The 14,212-nt window shown below is 38.4% G+C and overlaps 1 protein-coding gene across 3 annotated transcripts in view; it reads left to right on the plus strand.

The window, feature by feature from the left end:
- LOC127987352 (NACHT, LRR and PYD domains-containing protein 3) overlaps positions 1-9,904 on the plus strand; it is a 30,242-nt gene extending 20,338 nt beyond the window's left edge. Inside the window, exons 8-10 of one of the 3 annotated variants that reach the window (XM_052589645.1) lie at positions 2,875-3,048; positions 8,776-8,949; positions 9,035-9,904. In XM_052589645.1, the coding sequence (XP_052445605.1) occupies positions 2,875-3,048; positions 8,776-8,949; positions 9,035-9,041 (355 nt within the window). In that variant the 3' untranslated portion in view covers positions 9,042-9,904. The remainder of the gene's footprint in view (positions 1-2,874; positions 3,049-8,775; positions 8,950-9,034) is intronic. The other 2 variants (XM_052589646.1, XM_052589647.1) reach the window with 2 other exon arrangements.
- The last annotated feature ends 4,308 nt before the right edge of the window (positions 9,905-14,212 follow it).

Consider the following 14,212-nt stretch of genomic DNA (forward strand, 5'->3'; position numbering starts at 1 on the left):
CCTCACAGACGGTAAGGTGCATCCTTGTGCATATTTTCTCACCATTTGTCCCCTGCCGAGCATAATTATCACATTGGTAACAGAGCTGTTGGCAGACAAGCTCGCTTTGGAAGAATGGTGTCATTGGTTGGAAGGTTCGGGGTTTCCTTTTATTGTTTGGACCGATCACAAGAATCTTAAATACATCAAGTCCGCTGAAAGATTAAACTCTAGGCAGGCTCAGTGGGCTCTTTTTTTCAGTTGCTTTGATTTTTCTATTTCTTATAGTTCAGGTTCTAAGAACATCAAATCGAACGTGTTTTCCCGTATTTTTGATGTGTCGGATCAACCATCTTTTTCCGAACCCATAGGTCAAAAAGTGTTGCTTTCATCAAAGAATATTCTTCTCCGATCTGTCGGTAATAAGCTTGCGCCCAAATTTATTGCCCATTTACTGTCACCAAGATTATTAGTCCGGTGGCAGTCTGCCTCAAACTCCCTCCAGTGTACAGGAGAATTCATCCGGTGCCACCCATTAGTCCACCGTTTGGCTGGCATCCTGGTTGTGTTGTTGGTTCGTTGATTCTCGTCTGTCTCTCTTGTCTAGTTGTGTTCCTGTTCCTCCAGTTGGTATTCTCTGGACCTTATTCCTCGCCCGCCTGGGATTCCTGCGCTGGGTTTGAGTTACTGCAGCTGAGTGGTCTGGACGTGAGTCATCTGGGGTTATGCCATCGTCTTCCTACGTTTCTCATTGTTGGCTATTTGATGTGCAAATAAACCATTTTTACCTCGCACTTGGATCTCGAGACTCGAGTTGTGACAATATATTACAGAAAGCTTGAAATGTCTACTTTTAAACAAAAAAATTATAACCAAAATAAATAGGCTACTCTCTGATTATGTAATCCATATGAAATGTGCATTTCTCTCTGGCGTTCACGGCGAGTCCACATCATCAACTTCATCTTTGCAGCGACACAGAAAACACCAGTTTATTACTAAACAATTTTTTTACTAAACAAAACTCTCCTTGCTAATTTAGACACATTACTTTAACCGGTTCTTTGTGGCAAGCTTTATGTGTGCGGACATAATACTTATGATCCTTTAGGCTATAGCTTGTTTAATTAATTAAATTAATATAAAGGGGCAACGCATTTCCTACTAAAAAAAATGCGTGTCAGGAAGCGGGTCGGGTAAAATATTTTATTTTTCTTTATTGCAATCCAAGTTGCAGGATGGGTTAGTTGAAAACGTTGGTCGGGTGTGGGTTGTTTATACACTGACCCGCGCATCACTGACAGGGGTGTTGTAGAACAGGACTGCCACACACACTCACACACAGATATCCAGGTTTTGTTCATGGAGGGGATTCCTAAAAAAACGGCACTAGGAAACGCCTCCTGAGCCTATTACAAACTATGTTGTTGGTCCCCACTATGTGAGTGTGCTTACATGTTGAGGTCCCGACCATGTAATAAAAGCAAACACACACACACACACACATACACACAATTAATGTTGACTCTGTCTCCTTCTTTGTCTTTTCCTTATAGCAGGTCAGATTTGTCTATAAGCATATTTTGGCATCTTTGTATGATCATAACCAACTCAATTTATTTATTTATATATTTTTTATTCTTCACTTCAAACTTGTGATAAAATCTAAAACTTAAGAGCTTAAGTTAATTACAACAATGGTTTAGAGAGTTCAGCCTATATGTAGCCATTGAGTACTACAGTCATATAGTGGCTATTGATATTTTTGATATTTTTATGCCCTCATATGTCACCAGATGTCACCAAACCCTCCAAAATTTAAGTTTTTGGCACTCTGAGCTTACTCGAATTATTTTTTTTTTCTTAGTGAAGTATAACAAATAATAAATCTTAAATAATATAAGCATATTTTCCATAAAATGTGTTACTTTTAGAGCTAAATAAGTAATAATAATAAAAAAACTACAAAAAAGCATACATTTTTATATTTTATTTTATTGAAGACAGTGATATGACATTTACAAAAATGGGATCACAGCTGAGACCTTCAAATGACAAATTAAGGGCTATTGTGTGAAGGATGCTTGAATGTTAAAATAAATGTAAAAATTTAAAAATAATTTAATTAAATTATTTAATTATTGCATGTATAGTACTACAAAATATTTGAAGAATGAAATTATAAACTAGTCCAGTATTGTGAATCATGTGAGTAGAGTGTATTTCAATTAGTTTCTTAGCTTGTGCTTGTGCTGGCAAAAAAAAATTAATTTTTTTTTTAATTTTTATCTAATTAATTGAAATATTTTGATGGAATCTTTTTTATAAAACCCAACACTGTAATGTTTTTCTTTAATATCACAGCTGCATTGACAGCTAGAATCTAGAAGTGCTTCTATCATTTCTGCACACCAGTATTAGAATACAGGTGCATGAGTGGCACAAAGATTAGAATATTTTAATCTGTTTGAAGAGATTTTATATATGAGAGAATAACATTTATAAATGCTACTTTTCCTAATTCAATGTGAGAAAAAAAATGAAGAGTAATGTCTATTTTCCAAATATACCAGCCCTCTCAACCTCCCAACAATCTTAAACAACAGAGTAATATGTCATAGTTATACTGTAATGATATTGCATGTATAGTACTACAAAATATTTGAAGAATGAAATTATAAACTAGTCCAGTATTGTGAATCATGTGAGTAGAGTGTATTTCAATTAGTTTCTTAGCTTGTGCTTGTGCTGGCAAGTTAAAATATCTATAGCACTGATCCTGGTGTATAGAAAATGTATTGCTCAAACAAACAAACACACACACACACAAACACACTCTCACCCTAAAACTTAAACACAGTCTCTGAGATAATTAATGTTCTTCACTCCCTGCAGGCTTTATAACTGCAGTATTGGAGAGGAAGGATGTGCTGCTCTGATTTCAGCTCTGAGATCAAACCCCTCACACCTCACAGAACTGAATCTGAGCTTTAATACACCAGGAGACTCAGGAGTGAACCTGCTCTCTGCTCTACTGGAGGATCCACACTGTAAACTGAAGAAACTATGGTGAATGTTATTATATTATTGAACACAACAAACAGTGTAAATACTCCCAAACAAAAACATTTACATTACAGACATTTAAATTCTGTCATCACTTTACTTTTCTTCAAGGCATTTCAAAAAATTATGTGGAAATTAAAAGAAGATGTTTTTATCCACAGAATGGAAAGCAATGGTGCCCTACTTTGGTTGCCAACAATATTCAAAATATCATGTTTTGTGTTTCACCAAAGAAAGAAGCTCATATAGGTTATGATTTTGGATATTTATTATTATATTTATTTATTTTTTTGCTGTATATAGAATAACTGTGTAATGTAGTGTATGTAAATTAAGACAAATTGGACTGTAGTTTACTGTAATTCAGTGTTACTATAATACACTACATTAACCCTCTGGAGTCGATCCTCATGTATACTGTATGCGTGTTGAGGCTTCTTCTTCTGTTAACCCTGAAAAATACTTAAATTACACTTTCAGTTTTGATTGTAGTTAAGAGCAATACATCAATCAAATCGAATATTTATTTTTATCCACATATAATAACAACAAAACTTTGTGCATTTATAAAATAAAGAAAACAAACAAGGTGCGCTGTCTGCAGCCTTGGTCTGTGGATCTTCATTTAGAAACGTGTCATTAAAAACTGTAACTCAGTGAATACTCAACGAACAGATATGAGAGAGATATCTATAGAAAGCTTCACATGTTTACATTTAAACTAAGCAAGTGCTAATGAAAACAAATATTCTGTGATAAAGTAATCCATATGAAAACAATGTGATGTCTGTTTTTTACGTCTCACTTCATTATATCTAATGCGACCACATGCTGAACGCACTATTGAGAACGGCAAACATAATCCAACAGGGTGAAACTAGAGGGATAATCCAGGTACAAGGGAAAGGTTTAGGCAGTTGCAAACAGTATCCAAAGAGGGCAAGACGAGAGAGGTAACCTAAAGTACACAGGAAGCAAGACAACATGGGCTAAACAATACTCAGCAGTTTGAAAGTGATCCGATTGAGTGTTATATAGTAAATGTGTGATTGGTTTTAGCTGTGTGTGTGTGTAATCAGTGCAATGGATGATGGAAAATGTAGTCCGGGGTGAAGTGCAACAGTGGGTGTGATGCAAGAGTCCATGTAGTGAGCTGGTGACCTCTGGTGGTGAGTGAACGGAAGTTCCTAGACCAGATTCATGACATACCACCAGGGTATAGCAGACAGAACTGAAGCCCACCAGGGCATAGCAGATGGAACTTAATCCCTCCAGGCCAGAGCAGATGGAAGTGAAGCCCACCAGAGCATAGCAGATGGAACTGAAGCTCACCAGGCCAGAGCAGATGGAACTGATGCCCACCAGGCCAGAGCAAATGGAACTGAAGCCCACCAGGCCAGAGCAGATGGAACTGGAGTCTGCCAGGACAGAGCAGACAGAACTGGAGCCCGCCAGGGTGGAGCAGATGGGACTGGAGCCCACTAGGGCAGAGCAGAAGACCACCACAGCCAAGCAAAACCTAGCACCACGGCCGGGATGCATGGCAGAGACAATGGGAGAGCAAAGACAGACAACACAGGCAGTGAATACATGGTCTTAGAGACCAAGGCAGGAAACCCAGAGCATTCATAGACAGCCTCCATAGCCGTGATGGGACAGGACGAGAGTTCTTAGACGGCCTCCTTAGCTGTGATAGGACATGACATGACAAGTGTTCATAGATGGCTTTCATAGCGATGACAGGACATTAGAGTTCAGGAAGTTTAGGGATAGCCTCCATAGCCATGACAGGACAGGCAGGAAGTTCACAGGTGGATACTACTGACAACTCTGGAGGTTCTGCAGTGGATGCCGCCACCTCTGAAGGTTCTACAGTAGGATCATCAGAATACGGGGAGAGTTCAGTAACATACCTTTTTACAGGACATGTAAAGAGTTCAATACCAGTCACTTTGACCGTGATAGGATGGGCTGAAAGTATATTGCTGGGCGCCACCACCATACCATGAGCTGAAGCTAACCCCGCTGCTTTGGGAGGTTCTGCAGCAGGTGCCACCACCATTGGAGAATCTGCAGAGAATGCCATCGCCTCTGAGAACATAGCAGTGAGCATCACTACCCCAAGAGGTTCTGCAGCATCAGCCACCACCTCTAGAGACACCATAATGGGCTAAACAATACTTGATAGTTTGAAAGTGATCTGAGTGAGTGTTATACTGTGTGTGTGTGTGTAATCAGTGCATTCAGCTATGTCCGTTTAATCAGTGCAATGGATGATGGGAACTTTAGTCCGGGGTGAAATGCAACAGTGGGTGTGGTGCAAAAGTCAATATAGTGAGTGGGTGAGCTCTGGTGGTCAGTGAACGGAAGTTCCTAGACCAGATTCATGACAATTAGAATGATTTCTGAAGGATCGTATGACTGGAGTTATGATGCTAAAAATTCAGCTTTGAACGTCAGCTTTGATTGTTACCACTAAACTGTTTAACTGCACTTGCAAGTGAATCTCAAATTAGTTTGTGGGATAGTTAAATAGTTTCTAAATAAACTACAAACATACAAATATATACATTTATTTTGTCCTCACATTCTTTCTTGTTACTCTTCCCTCTCAGTTACACATCTGACTGAAAGGCTCATTGTGCAGCTCATTATGCGGGCCTTTTTTTCTTAGGTGTAAATCACAATAATATTCATGATATTTGACGCCTAGTTACTCGCACATGCTGGTTACAAACAAAAAGTGTCTTAGAAAATTTAAATCAATCTATCGCTTTCTGTGAGTGAGTAAACAAGATAATTTTCACATCATTTTGAAGCAAAAATTCAAGGCTACAAAATTTCAGTGACTTCAAAATTGTAGTTTTTCACTAACCACGCAGAAACTTTGTTTTCTCAAAACTAAATAATTTACATATGTGCTTTTTATATAATATTATAGCACCGTTTGTACTGAACACATTGTTTTCAGATTTTAGCCATGTATATGTTTTGAAGCAACTGAAAAAAGCATGTCAAAACTTCTCTAGGCCCTCAAAACCCCCTAGACCTCAGAGGGTTAAACATAAAGATAAATAATTACAAAAATGACAGAATGACCATCTTTCTCCAATTCATAAATAAAAGATTTACATGTAATCAATAGCACAAAGTCTTGAATATTTTAATTGGTTTAAAGAGTATTTATACTGTATAAGGGGAACAGCATTCGTGAATGCTACTTTTTCCGTTGTCAGGTATGCACCTTTCACTCTTAGATTCATCTTTGAGCAACTGATGTTATGTATTTATTATCTCTAAACTGGATTCTTATTGTTTAATTATGTAGTTAGCATGATACATTCTTACTTGACAAAAATATATACAGTGGGGATCGAAAGTTTGGGCACCCCTTGCAGAATCTGTGAAAATATGAGTAATTTTAAAAAAATAAGAGAGATCATACTAAATGCATGTTATATTTTATTTAGTACTGTCCTGAGTAAGATATTGTACATAAAATATTTTAACATTTATTCCGCAAGACAAAAAATTTGCTGAAATTATTAAAATAACCCCACTCAAAAGTTTGGGAACCCTTGGTGTCTTTCTGTTTTGTGATGGTTGTGCATGAGTCCCTTGTTTGTTCTGAACAGTTAAACTGAGCAGCGTTCTTCAGAAAAATCTTTAAGGTCCTGCAGATTCTTCAGTTTTCCAACATCTTTACATATTTGAACCCTTTCCAGCAGTGACTTTATGATTTTGAGATGCACCTTATCACACTGAGGACATTTGAGGGACTCAAACACAACTATTTAAAAAGATTCAAACATTCACTGATGCTCCAGAAGGAAACAAGATGCATTAAGAGCTGGGGGGTGAAAACTTTTGGAATTTGAAGATCAAGGTAAATTGTACTTAATTTGTGTACCGGGAAACATACAAGTATCTTCTGTTGCTTACGAAGGGCAGAACTAAATGGAAAAAAATTACATTTCAACAAAATAAGACAAATTTGGCCATCTTCATCGTGTTCAAAAGTTTTCACCCCCAGCTCTTTATGCATCTTGTTTCCTTCTGGAGAATCAGTGAATGTTGGAATCTTTTTAAATAGTTGTGTTTGAGTCCCTCAAATGTCCTCAGTGTGATAAGGTGCATCTCAAAATCATAAAGTCACTGCTGGAAAGGGTTCAAATATGTAAATATTTTGAGTGGGGTTATTTTAATAATTTCAGCAATGTTTTTGTCTTGTTGAACAAATTTTAATATCTTTTATGCACAATATCTTACTTAGGACAGTACTAAATAAAATTTAACATGCATTTAGTATGATCTCTCTTATTTTTTGAAAATTACTCATATTTTCACAGATTCTGCAAGGGGTGCCCAAACTTTCGATCCCCACTGTGTATATATATATATATATATATATATATATATATATATATATATATATATATATATATATATATATATATATATTTGATTTATTCTGATCTCTCCTGAACTCATCATGACTAGTAGATCATTTGGAGGCTGATGTTTCCAGAACAGACTGAAGGCTCATGGATGAATAGAGCAGCAGGAAAATCATCAGAGACCTTTTGATTTTTGTCTATCACTGACTTAACAAGTTGTGCTGAAGTGACTAACAAACTACACTTTTGTTCTGAGCAAGCAGTAGACCAACAATTTAAAGATTTAAGTTAACCTTGCTCCTCTGACTAAGTTCAGACCTGAGAGTTTGTAAAAGTGACATCCACAACCTCCAGTCAGCGTGAGACTCAAATGTAACAACGGGTCCCTGATGAATAAATAATTCAAAGTATTCACCTTATTCTTCAATGCAAAAGTAAGTGAAGGGTTCTAGTTCATTATCAGCCATGGAGAAATAAGAAGAATTACAAAGTTTACAGTTAACGGTAAAAAACAAAATATCTACAAACCAGTGTGTTCATAAGGTTAACACATAAAAATAATATGGTAAGACACACCAATTTGTAATATCAAGCAGCAAAACAAGCTATCTTGTACAGCTAAAAATAGCTAGAAGGAAATGACAGCACTGGGAGCAGAAAATTATCATCAGATGACGTAATTCAATGGAAAATGAATATAAATTATGATTCTGAAGTATGTGAGAAATATGAAGTAAACATCAGTAAAAATATCCATGTATCTCTGTATATGCAACTTTTGACTATAAACCCTTATTGATTCATTGTATATATGTGAACACAAATAAATTGCTGCAGACGTGACTGAATGCATGGTGAATATCTATTTTAAAAATGACAGATAAGAGAGTGATGTTTAATGTGCTGTGAAAGTAAAACAATAATAATCTGGGGCCGTTGATGATCTTTGACCGCAAAGGGTTAATCAAAATTTGTGATTAGTTACTTATTAGAAACGCATTAAACAGACCTACAATAATATTTAAACTTGATCCAAATTAAGTGAACTTTAAAGAAGTGCAAGGAAAATATATGTCATAGTTATACAATAATGTTAACCTTATTTTAACATTATCAACTTTACACTATTATAAACTAATTCAACATCACGAAAAGGAATCGTGTGGGTAAGAGTGAATTTAAATTAATATTTTAGCTGCTGCCAAGTTAAAATCTCTGTTGCACTGATCGTGGTGTATAGAAATAGTAGAGCTCATACAAACACACACACAAACACACTCCTACAATAAAACAAACACAGTCAGAGATCATCCATGTTCTTATCTCTCTGCAGGCTGAGGAGCTGCAGTATTGGAGAGGAAGGCTGTGCTGCTCTGATTTCAGCTCTGAGATCAAACGCCTCACACCTGACAGGACTGGATCTGAGAAGTAATAAACCAGGACACTCAGGGGTAATGCTGCGCTCTGCTCTTCTGAAGGATCCACACTGTAAACTGAAGAAACTACTGTAAGTTAATGAGTGGATGCTATCATTTATTATCTTGCATTAAAGCAGATCTTTATTGTATTTTCTCTTTCTCTTTATTGTACAGTATTTGACAGTGGAAACTCCACAAGCTCCAAACAACTGAATCAAAACAACACATCTTGAACAAGACTGTCACCAGAACATTAACCCTCTGGGGCCGAAGCCCGCACTGGTGCTGTCTGTCACAGAATTTTCTTGATGACCGCTAACAGAACTAAAAATTCTTTGAACATTTTTTTATTGTACAGATAAGAATAAGGTTTTGTTTTAAACTACACATGGTCTACTTTTTTCGCATTAAGTCATAATAATAATACAATAATAATAATAAAAACTAAATAATGAACAAATCTAAATCTCTATGAATACTCGCCTCAAAAAACGTTAATATATGTAAAGAAAGCTTGAAATGTTTACTTTTAAATTAATTTAGTCATGTCAAAAATAAATATTCTTTATTAAAGTAATCCGTATGAAACCAACGCGATGTCCAGTTTTTCCCATCTCAACTCATTATCTCTAATGAGTTCATACCCACGAGCAGCTTGCACTTTTCAAAACTACCAAATGTTTTTAAAAAATACAAGATTTTAACTCTTTAATTGCCAAGTTCATATATGATGTCACTGATTTGGGTGGAAAAACACAAAATTACTTATTTTCAATATAAAAGTAATTGTGGATGGATTTTTTTTTACTTTTTATAACAGTTTTGGGCATGTCAAAGATTAGTAGCAAAATTGGCTTTGATGCATTTTTAGTTTTTCTTAAGCATTAGATTTAAAAATGTGTCTCCCTAATTTGTTGTTGGTGGCGGGTTTTGCCCCATTGACTTCCATTATAACAAAATTTTTTGATTGCAAAGCCATTACACCATATAATCATGCATTCTTAATTGTTGTGGTTTTCCCTTTTGGGAAGAGTCAGAATTTTTATTTTTTACAGTTGATCACTAGAAGTGACAATTAACCCTTTAGATAGGCCTGTGCAAAAAAAAACTTAGTTTCTGACTTGTATATAAAGCTATATAGAGTATAACAGCATATTATATTGTGTGTATGTGTGTGTGAGAGAGAAACAGAGAGAGAGAGAGAGAGAGAGAGAGAGTGAGAGAGACTTTTGCGCACTTACCTTGATGTATTTGAGAAAATCAAAATGTACACCTCAGCTCTCAGAACTACATGAAGTAAACAAAAGTGTATTTATGCACCTGCTGCCTTTTGATGGTGGTGATAAGTATAGACTAAACAAAAGCAAAGTACATGGATTTAAACACTTGCATGCCATCGTGCTGGACATTTAATTGTGAGAAGAGCAGCAAGCAAAATGAGGAAGGGCTTGACTTGTACAGTGTGATAAGTTTTAGAAATGATTATGCAGCTTGACCCCTCCTGCCAGCTGCAGCTTATTTGAAGTTGGTATTGCATTTTGGTTCATAATACATTATGTTCATAAATTTGATGCAAAGTAGATTTTTTTTAATAGGATTTTAAGGTTTTGAACTGGCTTTACCATCAAGAAAAGATGAGCATTTCACACATAGACCATCCGTACTTTTCACCATCAAAAGGTAGCAGGTGCATAAACACACTTCATTTGTTATTGTTTACTCCTGAGAGCTGAGGTGCATATTTGGATTTTTTTCCAATACATCAAAGTAAATGCACAAAGGTCTCTCTCACACCCTATCTTTCTCTCTCTCTCTCTCTCTCTCTCTCTCTCACACACACACACACAAACACTATAATTTGCTGTTATACTCCATATAACTCCATATACAAGCCAGAAACTAAGCCTTTTTTGCACAGGCCTATCTAAAGGGTTAACGGTCCTATCTAGTGATCAACTGTAAAAAAAAAAAAAATGTTACAGGGAAAACCACCAACAATCAAGAATCTCTCACACACACACAAACACTATAATTTTCTGTTATACTCCATATAACTCCATATACAAGCCACAAACTTAGCCTTTATTTGCACAGGCCTATCTAAAGGGTTAATGGTCCCACATAGTGATCAACTGTAAAAATAACAAATTTTACCTTTTCCCAAAAGGGAAAACCACAAACAATCAAGAATGCATGATTATATGGTGTCATGGCTTTAAAAAAAAAAATGTCATTATAATGGCATTTATAATATGGCATTATAATTAGTGTCTCATTCCCTACTCAGGGAACTATGGTTACATACGTAACCTGAGACAGTTCCCTTTTGAGGGAACATCGAACTGCATCCTCTAGGGGGCGCTTTGGGGAACAGTATACCCACATCGCCATGCTGAAGGGAGTGCAGGCCAGAATCATGGCGAGCACTAAGTACCAACTCTACCATTTCCATGGGAGTTGCCCCTGGGACGTTTAGACGGCTGTCTGTGACCGTACCCCTTATGGCCAAAAGGCCTAAGCTACATACCCAACTTAATTGTTAGGGCCTCGGCCCAGGGTAGAGCTGAAGGCTTGGAATCAGGAAAGATTCCTTTAAAGGGATACAGCTAAGAACCTAGCATTTGTACCAAGTCTTGCCTGTCACACAGGGGCTACTGCTAGCTTACGCATAAGCTTGCTGAAAGAGCTGTCTCAACAGTTCTCTAGTAGCAACACCCTGTTTAGATAGGTAACCGAGGATACATAGGTGGAGTGAGGCCCAAGATGAACGGGGCTTTTGCCAACTCAAGAAAGGGCACGAAGCAACTGCACGAAGCCCTCACCATATAGGATTTTAAAAGGAACGCAGAATACTAGCGTGCGAACTTACCACAGTGTGGATTTCAGAAAGTTTGCAAAGACTTCATGTGCACACTTACCATAGCATGGATTTTCAAATACTGTTCTAAGGAGGGGCTCTCGTGGCACTCATATAGAGCAGCTCATAGATGGAATAGTGTATCTCAAAATGCAGTTTTATAACAAAGTTCGGTAGAAGCAGTCGCAGTTCATTAACCTGATTAACACAAGTGGAGACCAATCAGTAATCAACTCATGACAAGGCATAAATAACAGCAGAACCTACCTCTGTTCATTGACAGTTTTCAGCATCCCTCCTCCATCCCATTCTCCTCACTATAGATCCATCTAGTCTTACCACAACCGGGGGGAGTACTCTGGGTTCGGGCCACATCCCGAGCTCGGAGACCTCCACCCGGACAGCACGCCAAATACGCATAACCTTACTGAATTAATATACGTAGATGTGAACTCGTGAAACAGTATGATTGAGAGTCATCAACTCAATCTATGGAAACAATACTGGAGCACTCTTGCGAAAAAACAGAGAACTCAGTCTCATACGAGAGGAGAATTCTGGGCTCAGAGAATCACACTCATAGGCGAAAAAGGGGAGTGCTGCTAAATTACCATGAGAATCACCCAAATAGCCCCTCATGTTGAAGGAAGCGATGCTTGAGGTGTATAAACAAATACACACTGGCTGAATGGAGCCCAAGGAACCAAGGTCTAATCATCTCAAGAAAGGGAACGAAGCAGTGCGCGTAACCCTTATCGTACAAGATTTCAGAAAGTTTGCAGAGTCTTGCGTGCAAACTTACCACTTGTGGATTTTTACAAAGTGCGCAAAGTGTTCACGTGCACACTGATCACCATGTGGTTTTGAGAAAGTACACCAAGCTTAGCATGGGTACTTAAAGGTTCCTAAGCATTGCAGAGGTGCTGAATCCCACGGGAGAGGCAAGCTCAATTTTACAAACCTCGGGCGAGGGGAGCATCACCTGAGGCAGCATATACAAGAAGACTTCTGTAACTGCCACCTCCACTTCCCGGTAGATGCGACACCAACCCTAAGTGGGCAGGAGACTCCTCTGGGTGACCTGGCCGGACATCCATGAAATTCCCTGCAGTGCTGTGCCAGGCCTGATGATCAAGGAGGCTCCCTCAGAAACCTGTGATCTCAGCCACCTAATATCGGAACATGAAACCAGATGGCTGCTGCTGGCGAATGTTTAGTAAACACTGTAACTGAGCACTGCAAAGGAAACTCACAGAGTTTGTTAGTAGACACATAACCACCAGCAATTAAATACACATAAGTATATACAGAGAGGGTTACATTTACTCACCCACCCTCCTGCGCCTCTAGGGGCACCTCATTTCAGTCTAGACTATCATTCAGGTGGTTGCTATGAACATTGAACCATAAAAACATTATAGGTCCAGCATAGGAGACAGTTATGCGAGAGGTTTCCACCTAACCTCGATCAGGTGGAGAGCTGGTGGTTACAGGGGAGTTAGGAAGGGTAGGATAAACCCATACACGCGTTATGAGGCTATTTTCTCCTGATAACCTCTTAGACTCCAGAGGGTTAAAAATCCCAAAAGGGAACGAGTAGATACCTCTGTATCACTCCGATTCGGATGAGAACACTGCCTTGTCTAGATCATACCCCTTAAGTTCTGCTTACCTCCTCGTGACCCACGATTCCTCTACCCCCTGCCCGCAGGTGGGGAAGGACCGCGAGTTGCGACACTAACCTTCTGTGCCCATCTTTGATCCTCAGATTGAGACAGGCCAGGAACCCTATGTTCTTCGGACTCAGACCTGGACCTTCGTGGAACGAAGGATCTGAAAGCAGCAGAGCGCCCCTTCATCTCCCTGCACTTCTCAAATTGCTGTCTCAATGGAAATACAGAAAAGTTCAGAAGGCGAAACCTGAGCATCGAGTAGAAAACATTTTCTTTCCTCCCGATGTCTGCCATGTTCATCCAATGATGTCTCTCTGCTGCCACCATGGCCACAATAGTCCTGCCCATGGCGGAGGCGGCTTGCTTGGTAGCACGGAGAGAGATCCGTGGTGCAGCGCAGCTAAGCTACCTGATCAGAAAAAGGCCCCTGCCTCTATCCAGGTCTCTTAGCAGATCAGTCTGATATGCTTGAAGCACCAGCATTGTGCTGTAATAAAGCCACAGCCTGACCTGCTACTGCGTATGCCTTGCCATTTAAGGAGATGATTTTCTGAAGGGGCTTAGATGGCAAAGAGAGAGATTAAGAGAGGATGTTTCCCCTGCAGAAAGAAAAAAATTTCACAGATAAAAATTATTTATAAATTATTTATAAAGATTTTAGCTCTTTCTAAAGGGGGCATTCCCTCCTAGCCACTTTCGCGCATCACCTCGATGTCAGCAGATTACTTTCATGCCGAAACCAATTTTTAATCTCTGTATGGAGATCATGCACAAATGAAAGGCGCACCCGAGCTGGAGGGCTATGGTCAAAAGGCAATTTTC

Source organism: Carassius gibelio, chromosome B22 (assembly GCF_023724105.1).
Source record: "Carassius gibelio isolate Cgi1373 ecotype wild population from Czech Republic chromosome B22, carGib1.2-hapl.c, whole genome shotgun sequence".
Classification (NCBI taxonomy): Eukaryota; Metazoa; Chordata; class Actinopteri; order Cypriniformes; family Cyprinidae; genus Carassius; species Carassius gibelio.